Genomic DNA, 15,403 nt, shown 5'->3' on the forward strand with positions numbered 1-15,403 from the left:
CTGATCTTTAAAACCTTGCAGAAATTTATAGTTGCAGGACATTTATAGTGCACACTACATGAAAGTAATATCCATAACGGCATAATAATAATAAACAATCTCTAACTTCCTAGTTTTTCCTAACTTCTTACACAGGTGCGTCATTGTCTCTGATGGACAAGGAGGGTCTGACAGCACTGAGCTGGGCCTGTCTTAAAGGGCACCTCCCATTGGTTCGTGCTCTGGTAGAGAGAGGTGCAGCGACGGCCCATGCAGACAAGAGCGGCCGTACTCCACTAGATCTTGCTGCATTTTACGGAGACTCTGAAGTGGTTGGTTTTGTTCTAGTCGACCATCATAGAGTGGGTGTACTCAATTAACAAGTTTGTCCTCACTCAAACTGGATGTTTAATATGGTTGCAGGTGCAGTTTCTGGTGGATCATGGTGCGATGATTGAGCATGTGGATTACAGCGGCATGCGTCCACTGGATCGAGCGGTTGGATGCAGGAACACATCAGTGGTGGTGGCACTGCTCAAGAAGGGTGCAAAGATAGGTAGGCTTGAATGGAAATGGGTCTTCTTACTGAAATTAATGCTAAACCACATTCTCAGCTTACATGTTTGGGTATTTGCTGAGCTAGGGCTGTAATGCTGTGCTCCATTCAACTCAAAAGTCAGAATCACCAACTCTCTAGATGGAAAAATGTTTTGAATATGTTTGCACACTTAAATTCACTGTTTGTTTAGCTGTTAAGAAATAAATCATTTAATAAGGTATTTACTACTTTAGGCTTATAGTGCTTTAATTCATTTCACTTGGATATCTGGATTCACTAGCTTAGCCTACTAAAGTGCCACTTTAAATCCAACTGACAAGTTGAAAACATTCTCACTGAATAATTTGCTCTGAGAAGAAATATAAAACATTTTTGGGTCTCTTTGAAATGCCAAAGCAAATGTAGGTTTGAGTAGTGTTGTTGTTATTATTATTAGTATTAGTATTATTATTATTAGTAGTAGTAGTAGTAGTAGTAGTAGTAGTAGTATTGTTATTAACTATTATTCTATTTTATTATTTTTATTCTATATATATTTTTGGGTTCGATTTTTGCACACTAAAATTCTAAATGTTTGTTTACCTGTTAAGAAATACATCATTTATTAAGGTAGTTACTTTAGACTTGAAGTGCTGTAATTCATTTATCTTGGATTGTCCAAATCACTTGACTAGCCTACTTAAGAAAATGTAATAAAGTACCATTTTAAACCCAACTGACAAGTTGAAAACATTCTCACTGAATAATTTGCTCTGAGAAGAAATATGAAACATTTTTGGGTCTTTATTAATCTGGGGTCGCCACACCGGAATGAACCGCCAACTTATCCAGCATATGTTTTACGCAGCGGATGCTCCTGTTGCTCCCTGTTGCTGATCCATCTTGCACTGTAAACAAAGCAGCAACGAAACGCTAGCCCAGATAGTCATGCAGTGTGAAAACATCTGACACACGACTACTTTGAAAATCATGCAGTCTGAACTCGATCAGTGTTACGATCAGTATTTAAAACAGTCAAGCTAGACAGGATGTTTTTCCAGGATTAATTGGATGAGTACAAAGCTAAAAAGAAGAGTATTTCATTATTTAGATCTACATTTGAATGGAACACAGCATTAAAAAAAATCTAAGGATGCTCATTAAAAACTTCATTAGAAACATAAGCAATACAGGCATTGATTATGTGTTACATGAAACAAGCTTCACCTTTAGCTGTTTCTCCTTCATAACCCTCCTTGTGACCTCAATCATCCTGTTCTAACCCTCGTTCTCATGTGTTCTTGACTGGACTCCACTGATCTGCAGCTGATCAGTACTGTCTTGTTGCTTTTTTGCTAATGTTGCTGCTTGCCTCGGCTTCTCACGGCTGATCTTCCTTCTTCCTTTCACCCCTAACCACCATCGATCTCTCTCTGTTTCTCTTCCCTCGCCTCTGACTCTCTCGCTCTCCCCGCATCTTGTTTTCATAAACCTTTGCTTACCTGTCCGATACGGATGCCCTTCCCAATAACCTGTCACCCTTTCACTCGTGACCCCTGTCGTAACCAGGATGTCAGACACTCCCCACCCGTGCCCGAGGTAAAACAAAGCTTTGTGCGGGCCATCTGCCATTTTTTGACTGTGTCATTCGTTATCTGTGTGGTCCTTTCTCCATTGGTCGGGTCTGATAGTGTGTTTTGGGTGCCTGAATGTGAACGCAATTTATTGCTATTCTTGACTACGCAAAAATGATGAGATGAGATGCTGTGAGCCATAAACATGGGTGGATTTTGTGTTGTTATGGACTGCTGCACAATTCTGATGGTCAAAAATGGGCTCATTTGGTTTATTTTGTCTGCTTGCATGGCTGCATGTAGGACGACCGGTGTTGAATTTTTGCATGATGCTGCAGAATGTTTCGGTGGGTGTTCACACAGAATGTATTCTTGCACTGTTTGTAACTATTTCTCTTGGTGAACGTGCATTAGGCACCATTGCAGTGACCTGATGTTTTTAAAGATGTATCGTGAGTGTTGCATTTTTAATGTGCTGTGTCAGGTTAAAGAGAGTTCAAAACTTTTCTCAAGAGTGGCTGTTTTATCAGCATCTTGCACCATTTGTATTGCATTTTTAAACAGTTCGTTTACTCAAACATTTTGTTGTTAAAGGTGCAGTATGTAAGTTTGACAACCAGTGGTTGAACTAGGTATTGCATTTCTGAATCAATACAAACGCAAGCACAGGTTGCCGGATTGAGGACCAAGAGGAGCGAGCCTCAAGGCTGATTTAACTCGTGTTCTATTTGAAAGCAACAGCACACGATAGAAGGAATATTTTCCGTATTAAAATTACTTTTTGTTTTAACCAACATCTCAAATTGATATTTTAGAAACGGTTTCTTGCAGCTGAACAACAGGATAAACTGACAGTGATCACCTCAGGTTCACCATATGTGCTTTATTCAGGGTTAAAGGGTAATAATGTGAGTTTGAATGCCATGTCACGTGAAATTTGTCATACTACTGATAGCAGCAGCAGATAGTTCACCTCAGATCTTGAAAATAAAATAAACCATTTGAAATTGAACTATAGAACTGACTTAGTGCAAGCCAAAACATATCAGTGATTTAGCATTTACATAATGTTAAAGAGGTTATATAATGCATAATAGTGGCTCTTTCATAACAGAATAACAGAATTTTAGGGTGAACTAACACTTTAAATGCTATGTAAAGTTACAATAGGTTCAGATATCATTTTGAGATACCTACATTTTGTTCTATTACATCGTGCTTTTGTATTGCGATTGTGTTGTAATAGTTGCATTTTAATTGCTATATTAATTAATTGCTATATTAAAAATAAGTTAAACACTCATCTTGAGATGTTGCAATGCACATCTTTTAGTGTTTGTGGTGCTTTTTGGATATTTTTGGAAGCCTCATGTTAATGCCTCGCATTGTAGCAACATTGATGCCTGTCAGTGTTGCTATGCTTTTTTGACTTTTTTTGCAGGCCATTAGCATTGTTTTAAGATTCATTGTCAAGTGAACAGAGTTTAAAAAGTTGTCTTGAGAGACCTGCATTTTGTGGGTTCTTTTTGCTATTGAAAAGTGCAGAGTGTGACATTTTTCAGTATTTTGGTGCAGCTGCTTGCACTATTAGTGTCAAGATGCTGTACAATCTCCTGAAACCCACATTATTCTGTTCCATTGCACTCTCACATGGTCTTAGACAGTCTTTGATCTAAGAAATTTTGCATGTACATGTCAGCTTAAACTAACCCTAACCCCAACCATAACCCCAACCTAACAGTCTACTTATAATCTAATGAGAATTAGTTGGCATGTAGATGCAATGTAACTGAAATTCAACAAATGGACCATCAAAATAAAGTGTGGTCGCTGATTTATTTTTTAATTCAATTCCATTCAAATGTACTTGTATAGCAATTTTCACAATAACCATTGTTCTAAAGTAGCTTTACAAAAGGTGCACATTATTACATTCAAATTCAAAAGCAGAAACATTTCAGTTTTTTGCAAAGGGCATACGCTACAGCACAGGTGTCAAAGCCAGTTCCTGAAAGGCTGCAGCTCTGCACAGTTTAGTTCCAACCCTGCTTCAACACACTTACAGTGCTCAGTATGTATGAGTACACCTCCCACAAATCTCTCATTTAGATTAATATTTTCTATGAGACGCTTTATAATATTATATTTGTGCATATACATTAGATTAGTCAGTACTAAAGCCAAATCTGGAGCTTATCTAACAAAATAACTTACAATAATGGAAGCAAAACTCAAGAGAAACAAAAAATATTTACAATTTTGTTAAAATCTTGTAATTTGTAATTATTCATTCATTCATTTTCTTTTCGGCTTAGTCCCTTTATTAATCTGGGGTCGCCACAGCGGAATGAACCGCCAACTTATCCAGCATTTGTTTTATGCAGCGGATGCCCTTCCAGCTGCAACCCATCACTGGGAAACACATACACATTCACTCACACTTATACACTGCGGACAATTTAGCTTACCCAATTCACCTGTACCGCATGTCTTTGGACTGTGGGGGAAACCGGAGCACCCGGAGGAAACCCACGCAAACGCAGGGAGCACATGCAAACTCAACACAGAAACACCAACTGACCCAGTCGAGGCTCGAACCAGCGACCTTCTTGCTGTGAGGCGACAGCACTACCTACTGCGCCACTGCGTTGCCCTAATTTGTAAATATTTTTGCAATAGTTTGCATGAATTTAAATGTATTATCTTTCCATTTCTAAAGATGTTCTGAGACTAAAATATTATTTTAATGAATATATCTGTTTAATAAATCTGTTTTGTTCAAATGCACCAATATATATTACCCATATTACTCACAAATATTCATTTTCAAAATAGGGTGTACTCATACGTATGCTGCGCACTGTACCTGTAGGTTTCAAACAAGCCTGAAGGACTCAATTAGTTTGATCAGGTGCATTTAACTAGGGTTGAAACTAAACTGTGCAGAGTTGCAGCCCTCCAGGAACTCTCATCATCAAGCCATCAAGTCATCAAGTATGGTGTATATAATAAAATATATGGTGTCTATAGTGTCTATATATTTCAATGCAAGAATGCATTCTGTGTGAACAGCACCTTTTTCCCCACTGTTGCTCCCGCTTTGGTTTTTGTGTCAGTTTGGTAGCTGATCCTGTGTTCATTAGCAAGTCCTCAACGGCACCTTGCATGATTTCCACTAAATCACCACCTGCCTGCACACTGCAACTGGCTGCCCATGGTGAAATCTATAGCTCTACTAGACCACTGTCAATCTTATATTCCTGCCATCCCTCCACTGTACATTCAGTCCAAACTAGTAGAACCACATGACCTGTTCAGTTCAGTTTCTCCACCCAGAGCTCAAACGTGAAGACTGCAAGTTCACTAACTCTTGTCTTGAACTGTTTTTATATAAACAGATTTCAATTTCGGCAAGGTATAAACAGCCAAGCTGCTCATGATGTGTTTTCTGTTTTATATCTTTGTGTGTGTGTTTGTGTGTGTGTCTGGCGTGTTGCCGTGGCTTTGTGATATCCAGAAGTTGTTTGTAGACTTTGGCTCCTTTCAAGCAAGATATCCTGGCAGCCTGCTCGTTTCTTTGTGTCTTTCAGAGATTAGACAGTTACTTTGTGCCCTATGCGTCTGTGTGTTGACCCTTTGCTTTGCTTCTTTTCTGCACTCACTGTAGGTCCTGCAACATGGGCAATGGCCACATCCAAACCTGATATTATGATCGTTCTGCTCAGCAAACTCATAGAGGAAGGAGATGGATTCTACAAGGTGAGTGGCTTTTTTATGTAGAGTCAGAAAATTGTATATTATTCACAAAATGTTCACTATAATAAGGTGTATGTGAAGCGTGTATGTGAAGTTTCAGCTCAAATACCACACCAATAATTGCTTATACAGTAACTCTATGAAATGGTCTCTTTTAGGCTCTGATACTAATTGTGCTGTTTTGGTGGCTGTGGCCTTAAATTCAAATGAGATTGTGCTTTTTTTCAAAAGAGGGCGGAGCTACAAATGCATATCCATTAGCATAGCAGCAGATTCAAAACAGAACTAAAGTTTCTCTGTGAAAACTGAAAATGTCTTAAGTAGTGGCTCAGAAGGCAGCAGTCTATGGAGACTATGGTGTTCATTTGTTTAAACCCCTTACAAAAGAGATTATTGTATAATAGGTCCTATTCAAACATTCCATATGGGACCCAGAACCACAAAAAACATTTAAAGGGTACATTTTTGGAAAAAAAGGATGTAGATCATCTTAAAGTTGAATAAATAAGGTCTCTATTGATGTATGATTTGTTAGGATAGGACACAATGTGGCCATGATACAGCTATTGAAAAAAAATTATCTTGAGGGTTAAAAAATTCTAAATACTGAGAACATTGTATTTAAAGTTGTCTATATGAAGTGCTTAGCCATACACTATAATAAAAAATGAGCTATGATATATTTACAATAGGACATTTATCAAACTATCTTTACTTTATACTTAATAGTATAAAAAATTTTGACATAAAAGAAAAATCTATATTTTTTGACCCAAGCTATGTATTTTTGACATTATAAAGTCTTCAGGGTCTCATATATTGTACAAATTGACTGAGGAGTGAAATTGTCTTGCTGACACAGAAAGGAAAGGTGAAAGAAGCAGCTCAGAGGTACCAGTACGCCCTGAAGAAGTTTCCTCGAGAGGGTTTCACTGAGGACCTGAAGACCTTCCGTGAACTCAAAGTGTCCCTGCTGCTCAACCTGTCCCGCTGCCGGAGGAAAATGAACGTGAGTCTATAGCGCACTGTTACATAAAACTCTCCTCCTCCTGTCTACCTTCCCTTACAGCGACGTTACGAACAAGCACTGAGATTGACAACGTTAATCAAATTTGAGCACTTTGTATACATTTTTTTTTAAATTTACCTTTCAGTCATTCCTGGCATTATATTTTAATTTTTTACTGTAGTTGTTTGTTTGTTTGTATCTACCTGGTAAGTAAGAATATAGTATGAGGCAATTTATCCCTGCCTCCATTGATAATTCTAAAACGTTAAATTAAAATGTTCAATTCAATGTTCATTTTTCAAATGTCTTTTTAAATATTGTCTCTTTAATGATTTATTAGCATAGAATATTTTATGTGAGGCAGTATTTACGATCTCATTCAGGGTAAATACTCAAAAATCACTTTTTCTCTTTTTGTTTATTTGGGACAAGTTTTTGTTTTATGTTTAGTTCACTCAAATTTATAAAAAACTATATAGTTAATTGATTTGTGTTGGGACAACATGATGTGACTGTGAAACCCAGCATTTTTTACAGTGCAGAATATTTATACACATTTTAAAATTTAAGCTGGACTTAACCCTTTTTTACACGTTAAATTAAATGTTATCTACCCTAATGTTGGAATATCTAATCAATTCCATGCGTGTTCATTAAAAAAGGTCAGGAGAGGTTTTTCTTCAATGTCAAAAATAGTAATTTAGTAATTGTTAGTAATTTCTCAATTGGCCGCACCCATACTGTACATACATCCTCTATTTCTACTAATTGTCTGCACAACATTAAAAGCATAAGACTTCTCAACTGCACATATTCTGTGTTCAGTTTCAGCCCATCCCTGCTCACAGGAAGTTTAGCTGCAGAGCCCAAGTTCATTTTAGACAATCAGACCTTTGCATTTCTATCAGCTTCATTTACTTCTGCAAAAATGCTTCATTTGTATGCAAGGCGTATCACACTCAAGAGAAGAAGTTTAGTTAATATATCACCTTTTAGCAATACAAATACAATAGTTTATTGAAAAGAAAAATAATAAAAAATATATCCTTTTTCCATCACTAAGATGTTACCAATCTATATCTGTTAACCTTTAGCAGTACTGTAAGGTTAACAGATCAGTACAGTTCAGTACTGTAAATCTGTTTACAAGCACCGATGCAACTACCCCAAAAACTGCACTCATTGGTTTTGTAATTGTTGTGTGTTCCTAATTTAATTGAAAACAACATTTAAAAACATAGTTTACCCACAAATAAACAATTGATGAACATTTACTAGCACTGTCCACAATGTACATAGTGACTTTCTCTTTTTTAATGAAGATTTCTGCTCAAACCGTGGTCCTTGCTGATTCAGAATACAAATGAGTGTATACCAGAACAATCACTGATGAATATCTTATCAGGTTATCTTGCGCAATCTGATCATTTCACTTCATAAGAGCTGAAATTGTCATCAGGAACCATGGGTGCTTTTTCAGGTGCATTCAAAATTGCATGATTCCCTACTATATAATATATTAAATACAATAGTGAGTGAAGTAGTATTTCTGAATTCATAGTACTCAAAAAACAGACCTACTATTTCCAGTATGATTATGAAGTGTGCATTCAATAGACATTTACTATCCCATGATGCCAAATAAGAAAATTGATGAATGCGAGTGAAGCGACGCCGGTAGGTCATGTGATAATAACAAATGGCGAATATAGAACATCTGGATTCCATTCATACTCCTCACATTCACAGTATATGAAATATTCTTTTCTATTGTTCTATTCTATTTTCTATTGACCAATGAAGTAAATGGAAATTCATATGTGCACATACACATACATTTCGGATACAGCTCATGTTTTGCCTGTATATATTTCTCCGACTGTCAAAGAGCTGTTACATGCATTTTATGAATCATCATGACCATGGTTTTAGCTACAAATCTTTAATGTCCTACTGAAGAATTTGTACAGTCAAGCCCAAAATGATTCACACCACTGGCAAATACTGTTTTAAAGTTTTAGGAGTTATTTTCACTCCAAAAAAACTTGCTGGTGGAATAACAGTAACTTTAAGTCAAATTTTGCCAGGAGTAGGAATAATTTCGGTGTTGGCTGTATATGTATGGATGGCATGAGGGTGACTTAAGTAACCTATCCCTTTAAGACCAAAGCAGTTGAAGAGCAAGTGTATTTTATGCATCAAGGAATATTTTGATCTTTCCATTGTTTTTATCTTTTATGGCTACATTATTTCTCATTTTGATCTCACCTCCTACTTGAGTTTGGATTTTCAAACCTCCATCCTGTAGATGGAGCAGCCCTCCGGAAAGTTTCCTACACACATGCTGCAGTTTTTCCTCCCATCATGCGCTCATCCCTGTTTCAGTTGGATTTGTTGGCTCATCGTCAGGTTTTCGGACATTTGCTGGATTGTTGCTAGGTGCTAGGTTTAGTACAGGAAGAGCTGTTTGAGCTGTCACATTGCATCTTCCCACTGTCCCTGTATAGCATAAATCTGCATGTGCGTCTGTCCACTTTATACATGTATACAAGCATTTCCATGATCGTATGTCTGTTTATCATATTTGCTCAAAATATGTTGATGTTTGTGTTTCTTTTTGTATTGATCAGTGTTCGCATCCTCATATAAATGTGACATGTTCGACATGAGTGTTCGACATGTTGTGTGTGAATGATGTAAGAGTCTAGAGTATGTATCAGTGTTTGTGTGCATGCTCATGTATGCGTGTGCTCCCTCTGACATCATGTACGGCTCAGTGTATGACTGTTGGTCCTGTTGTTGCTTGCAGGACTTTGGGATGGCGGAGGAGTTTGCCTCCAAGGCACTAGAGTTGAAACCCAAATCCTATGAAGCCTATTACGCACGAGCCCGTGCCAAGCGCAGCAGCAGGTAAACTGTAGCAACAAACAGGCAGAACAGCTTTTAAAACACATTCTGTCTCTAGCACAGATGAAGTGCGAGCACAACTGGCTGAATCCGCTTCCATCGGTTGACGTAGCGTTACGTTAGAGCTTCAAGACAGAAGTCAGCTTAAACCTTTTGACTTCTGGCTCATTAGATGTCAACATTCAAGACCTGTTCTTCATACTTCATGTTGTGTTGACCAATCAGATTATTTTTCTTCAGAATCTCCATCATTCATATTTTATTACTTTTCCTCTCCCCATTGTGTTATTTAGCTTGAGTTTTGTGCCAAGAACACGTTGATCAACTTGCTTTGTTTTATAAAAGTTAAGCTTGGCACTTACAATGAACGTCTGTCCAATGAACATCCCAAACAAAACTAACTAAAGCTTGATTGTTTATGCTTTTTGAGTCATTCAGCGCTCACATAGATTAACTTCAACTGTACTTTTTCAACCAAATCCTTTGGTGTTGCGTGATGTATGAAATTTGCCAGATTTTTCTAACTTCCCTTGCAAAAAAAATTAAGAAAAATAAATTGTAATTATTCTGAATTGTAATTGACGGCAGGCTACTACAGATGCTGCTGAAAGCCAAGTTAAAAGGGGTCATGACATGGATATTGTTATATCTTCTATTATTCCAACATGCTCACTCATAATGTTAAAGAATGTTTTTGAATGCTGTTTATCAGGTCCAGTACAGATTACTGCTTCTTTTTTCAACAAAATGTTTCTTCGTAATATCTTCATTATACTGTGCCTCGGTTTGACAAACTGCAGAAAAATAAAAAATAAATAATCCTCTTACGTGATCTAGGATGCCATCAAAATTGAAGTATTCATGTGTTTGTGACACTTGGATCCTGTACAGAAACAGAAAACTTCCTACCAAATCAGACAAGTTAAAGTGAAAGTACTCTGACCTTTGGTGGAAAGAGTACTGAAAAATCATACTCAAGTAAAAGTACCATAACTTACCCAAAAACGTAGTGCAAGTAGGGTAAAAGTATCTGTTGTAAATATTATTCAAAGTAGGAGTAAAAAGTAGCCCTTTTAAAAGTACTCAAGGGTATTGAGTATTAAGATGTGAACAATGTATGCATTTACATGCAATTTGTGCATGCATGTGTAAACGTAACATTCTGTAGTGCATTAGTAATTGTTTAAGGGCATTTGGTGGTTTCAGTCCTCATACAGTAAACATTCATCTTCTCATCAATGACATGCAGTCTATAAAGTCTCTCCATCATAGCGTGTAAAGATTTTAGACATCTTCTTGCACACTTTTAATGCTTGCAAATGGTTTGTTGCATTTATGAGGAGCCGATGTCTTGCAGTTGTTCAGTATGATGCAATTTACTTTCTATGTGTGATTTGATTGAACAAGAATCACAGGACTTATTAATCTACTTTAGCCAATTCCCAGAGACAAGAAAACAAGTAGTGACTGCAGGTTGAAGGCTAAATAGTGGAGTAAAATACCGATACTGCACTAAAAATGTACTTGGGGGACAGTAAAAGTACACATTTAATAGTACTTAGTAAATTACAATTCCTGAGAAAAACTACTCAATTACAGTTATTTGAGGATTTATAATTTGATAAGTTGATAATAAACTGATTCTTGACTCTTCAGATTTTCCTGTTTGTCTACAGGGGTCACCAACCCTGTTCCTGGAGGTCTACCTTCCTGCAGATTTCAGTTGCAAACCTGACCAAACACACCTGTCTGTAATTATCAAGTGCCGCTTCAGGTCCTAACTAATTGGTTCAGGTGTGTTTGAACAGAGTTTGAGCTTAATTCTGCAGGAAGGTTGGTGACCCCTGATTTAGAGAAAATCAGAAACCGAATCCACCTCTAATATGTCAAAAGATCAGAACAAATTTGATTTATCATGTCATGACCCCTTTAACTTAAACTAGACCCAGAATGTTCCATTAGTAATAAATGTTCAGTCTTTTCCAATCATTACATTGGTTAACAAGAATATTTCTTTCTTTTTCTCTTCCTGCTGCCATATTCCACCTTCCTGCTCTCTTTCACTCTGTCTCCCTCATTGTAGGCAATTCCACGCAGCCCTGGAGGACCTGAGTGAAGCTGTGCGTTTATGTCCCAACAACCGTGAGATCCAGCGCCTGCTGCAACGTGTGGAGGAAGAGTGTCGTCAGGTTGAACAACAACAGGAGCTGGATCCCCCTCCTTCCCCTCCCCGTGAGCAAGCCCCATCGATGCTCCCGCCTCCACCTATGGAGCCCCATATTTCAGACATGGAGCCTGTCCAGGACTTGTTTGAAGAGGATGATGATTACCTTGAGCGGGATTTGGATGGCCTACCACTAGGTGTTGCTGCTGAGCCCCATATTATTCCCTCTGGACTTCCAGTCATTCAGAACATGCCTCCATCTCCAAGCCATCATGATACATCATATTTGGGCCAAGCATATGACCTTCGGCCCAGTCCCCCTTCAATGTCCTCTCCTACACGGCAAGGCTACCAATCCACCTCCCCATCGCTCTCCCCAACACACCAGAGCTCCCATTTCCGGCCCAGTCCTCCTCATCAGGCTTCTTATCACTTCAGTCCACCACCATCACCACTACGCCGTGGACCACAGTATCGCTCCAGCCCCACATCTGAGGCAGCCGCTATGTACCGTCCCCAGTCTGCCTCGGCAGGACGCTACCAGCAGGATCAGCTTGCAGGACGACCCAAATCCCCTCTGTCCAAGATGAGCAGCCAGCGTTCTTTCCAGTTTTCCCAACAGCCTTCCCAGCCTGCACAACAGAGCCAGTGGTTGCAGCCAGCCAAGGCACAGATCGTCCGCACTAACCAGCCTAGCACCGCAGTACACTCTAGTGCCGTACTGGGCAGCAGCGCTTATAGTCAGATAGCTCACTCGATGAGCGCCCGTTGCCCAGGAGACATGGATGAACTTGGGGATGGAGGATACTCTTCCTCACTTCAACCTCAGGGCAGTCTGAGTGCAGGGGCCTTGTACCAGCGTGCCATCAGTATGGATCCTGGCCTAATGGAGGATGAGCTTCCACAGAGGCCCTCCTCTGCTTACAGGCCCACTCCCGGAGGTGTCCGCTATGGTCAGACTCCACAGATCAGTCGCAGTCAATCCACTGCCTACTATCCAGTCTCGCCTCATGAAATGGAGCGACAGGTGACGCTGGGTTCACCAGAGAACCTTCACGCCCACCGACGTCCAGTCAGTGCCAATAGCGCAGAACCTAAACAGCATCCCCCGGCTCCACGGCCCCTTATTCATTCTCACAGTACAGGTCTACGATTCTCTCCATCCACCAACAGTTTGGCGCCGGCTTCTGCTGCTAACCTTGGCCCGGGGTTTAGGGCGTCAACTTCAGCACAGCAAATGGAGATCCCTCTAAAGCTTTCTTATGAAAGCGGCTACCATGATGACCTCTCGCCAGTGTCACCTCCTCAAGGCACAGACTTCCGGGTGGTGGGTGGAACGTATCCAGGAGAGGCCCTTCGCTCCCGAAACACGCCATTTATGGGCATCATTGACAAGACAGCACGGACTCACCAGTACCTTCCGCAGCAGCCATCACTTGTATCTTCGTCTTCGAGTTCTCGACCCTGGACTGTTTCTTCTCTGGATACTGTGGTGAACAGTCCAGCCACTTCTCCTAGCAATGTGGGCTATGGGCAGCAGACGGCACCTCTCAGCCATATCGCTTACTACAACCGCACTAACAACGCTCACAATGGACACCTCATGGATGACGATTTCTATGCCAATCCTCCTGGTGTGACTCGGGACCGGGCAGATGCTATGGGCCGAGTAAGCCAGGTTCCCACTTACCCAGATGTGAAAATGGCACGGACTCTGCCAGTTTCCCAGGCCTACCAGGACAATGAGTATAGGCAGATGTCTCGAAGTGAAAGGCAAGGCCCGACCTCACCCATTAAACCAAAGAGACCCTTTGTGGAGTCGAACGTGTAAGAACACAGAATCAGATTGCAAGATTTATTAGAACACTCCTAAGGGGATATCTAACATGTTGACCATCTTATCTCTTCATTTTATGTCCCATGACTTGACGATGGAAAAATGGACCTGTCGATGTGAATTCCACTGAATCTAGCATGTACTAATCAAGTGCATCAGCATTTAATCTGAACAGATTTTGGAGGTTTATTGGCGTAAAAGTAGGCCTGTGTAACTGCTGTATACCAACCTTCTACTTGTCTTTACCTTCCGGAGATGGTGGCTGCTCAATACCAGTCAGGGACTCATGAGCATTTGGACAAGATGTCCTCACCTACATCCCCACTCAGACCAGTAATACCCCAAGAGAATTATGCTGTGTCGAAAATGTACCTATAATATTCCAGATCAATATTGCTAAAGCAAAAAAGTAATATTTAACATTTTAAGTTATGTTTGTACAAATATAAATATATATACATATATAAATTTCAATGCAGTTGTGTTTTTCAGTTTGCCTTTAGTTCCTAAGTTAACCTGCATTCAGCAATGTGAAATATTTTTAGACTTTTTAAGGGCATTTTTATTTGGTGTCAACATGTTACAGGGGGTTAAACCGGTTCAACCTTTTACGCAATGCAAATATAGGTTAATCATTTCATTTCTGCTCATAGGAAGTAGCATTCAGACCATTTAATTTATTTGCTCGTAAGTAGTCACACCACTAAACCAGATATAGTCTTTTCCAAAGAAACTTTTCTCATGGGAAAAAGGCGTGGGGGGGGGGGACTTTTCATTTTTGCAGCCTCAGAATCCACATGCTCTCACTCATTATGTTTTGAGAGTTTATTTGTGCACTGAAATATGCCTTCAGACGTTTTCTCTGCTTGTTTTTAAACTGCGAGTACTTGCTTTCAAATACGGGAGACCTGACATGATGTCAAAGCCTGTGTCGTGTATGAACTCAAATACTAATGGTGGCGCAGGCACTTTTTTAATGTATGTTTTGGGAAGACGGCAGCAAGTCAGATTTGCTAACCGGATCTGGCTTTAATAATCAATGTTCAACTGCTGTCGGAGTGTTTTTGCAGTGTTTATTTCTCTCTTTTTGGAAAAACGAACGCACTCAGAGTTGACCTGGAATACCGCTTACTGTACAACAGTGTTTGTATTTAAATATTTGTTTCCTTTTGTATGACCAAAATGTACATGGCTGTAAATAATGTGCCTAACTAGAACGCATGCTCTCTGCTAATACACAAACCTGAGTGTGTGTGTGTGGTTTTATGTATGAGGGAAGAGACTGCGGCACAATATATTTCCTTGTTTTCATTATTAGACAAAAAGAGAACAGATGAAGTTTAGGTTTTGTATGTCATTTGCTTTATATTTCATTTAAGATGAAAACTGGGCTCGCAAAAGAGGATTCTCTGTAAATTGTCTGTAAATGTGAGCTGTGATGTTTTGCTGAAAGGAAAATACAAAACGTGAATGAGGAATTTTTAATCCAGTTACACGATTGTAAACTGTACAATCATCTGTATGTATGAGGGAAATAATGAACTTATTTAAAAAATAACACTTCAAAGAAAATTGAAATAACCATCGAGTCAGATTTATTTCTTGTTCATTTATTGTGAGTTAAAAACTGGGTGCTTAA

At 39.3% G+C, this 15,403-nt stretch overlaps 1 protein-coding gene across 1 annotated transcript in view; it reads left to right on the forward strand.

The window, feature by feature from the left end:
* The window catches only part of LOC130221057 (protein TANC2-like), a 49,254-nt gene extending 37,279 nt beyond the window's left edge, over positions 1-11,975 (forward strand). Inside the window, exons 17-21 of the mRNA XM_056453366.1 lie at positions 136-311; positions 403-535; positions 5,759-5,850; positions 6,710-6,856; positions 11,847-11,975. Coding sequence (XP_056309341.1) covers positions 136-311; positions 403-535; positions 5,759-5,850; positions 6,710-6,856; positions 11,847-11,879 — 581 coding nt within the window. The 3' untranslated portion in view covers positions 11,880-11,975. The remainder of the gene's footprint in view (positions 1-135; positions 312-402; positions 536-5,758; positions 5,851-6,709; positions 6,857-11,846) is intronic.
* The last annotated feature ends 3,428 nt before the right edge of the window (positions 11,976-15,403 follow it).

The sequence above is a fragment of the Danio aesculapii genome, chromosome 3 (genome assembly GCF_903798145.1).
Source record: "Danio aesculapii chromosome 3, fDanAes4.1, whole genome shotgun sequence".
Taxonomy (NCBI): Eukaryota; Metazoa; Chordata; class Actinopteri; order Cypriniformes; family Danionidae; genus Danio; species Danio aesculapii.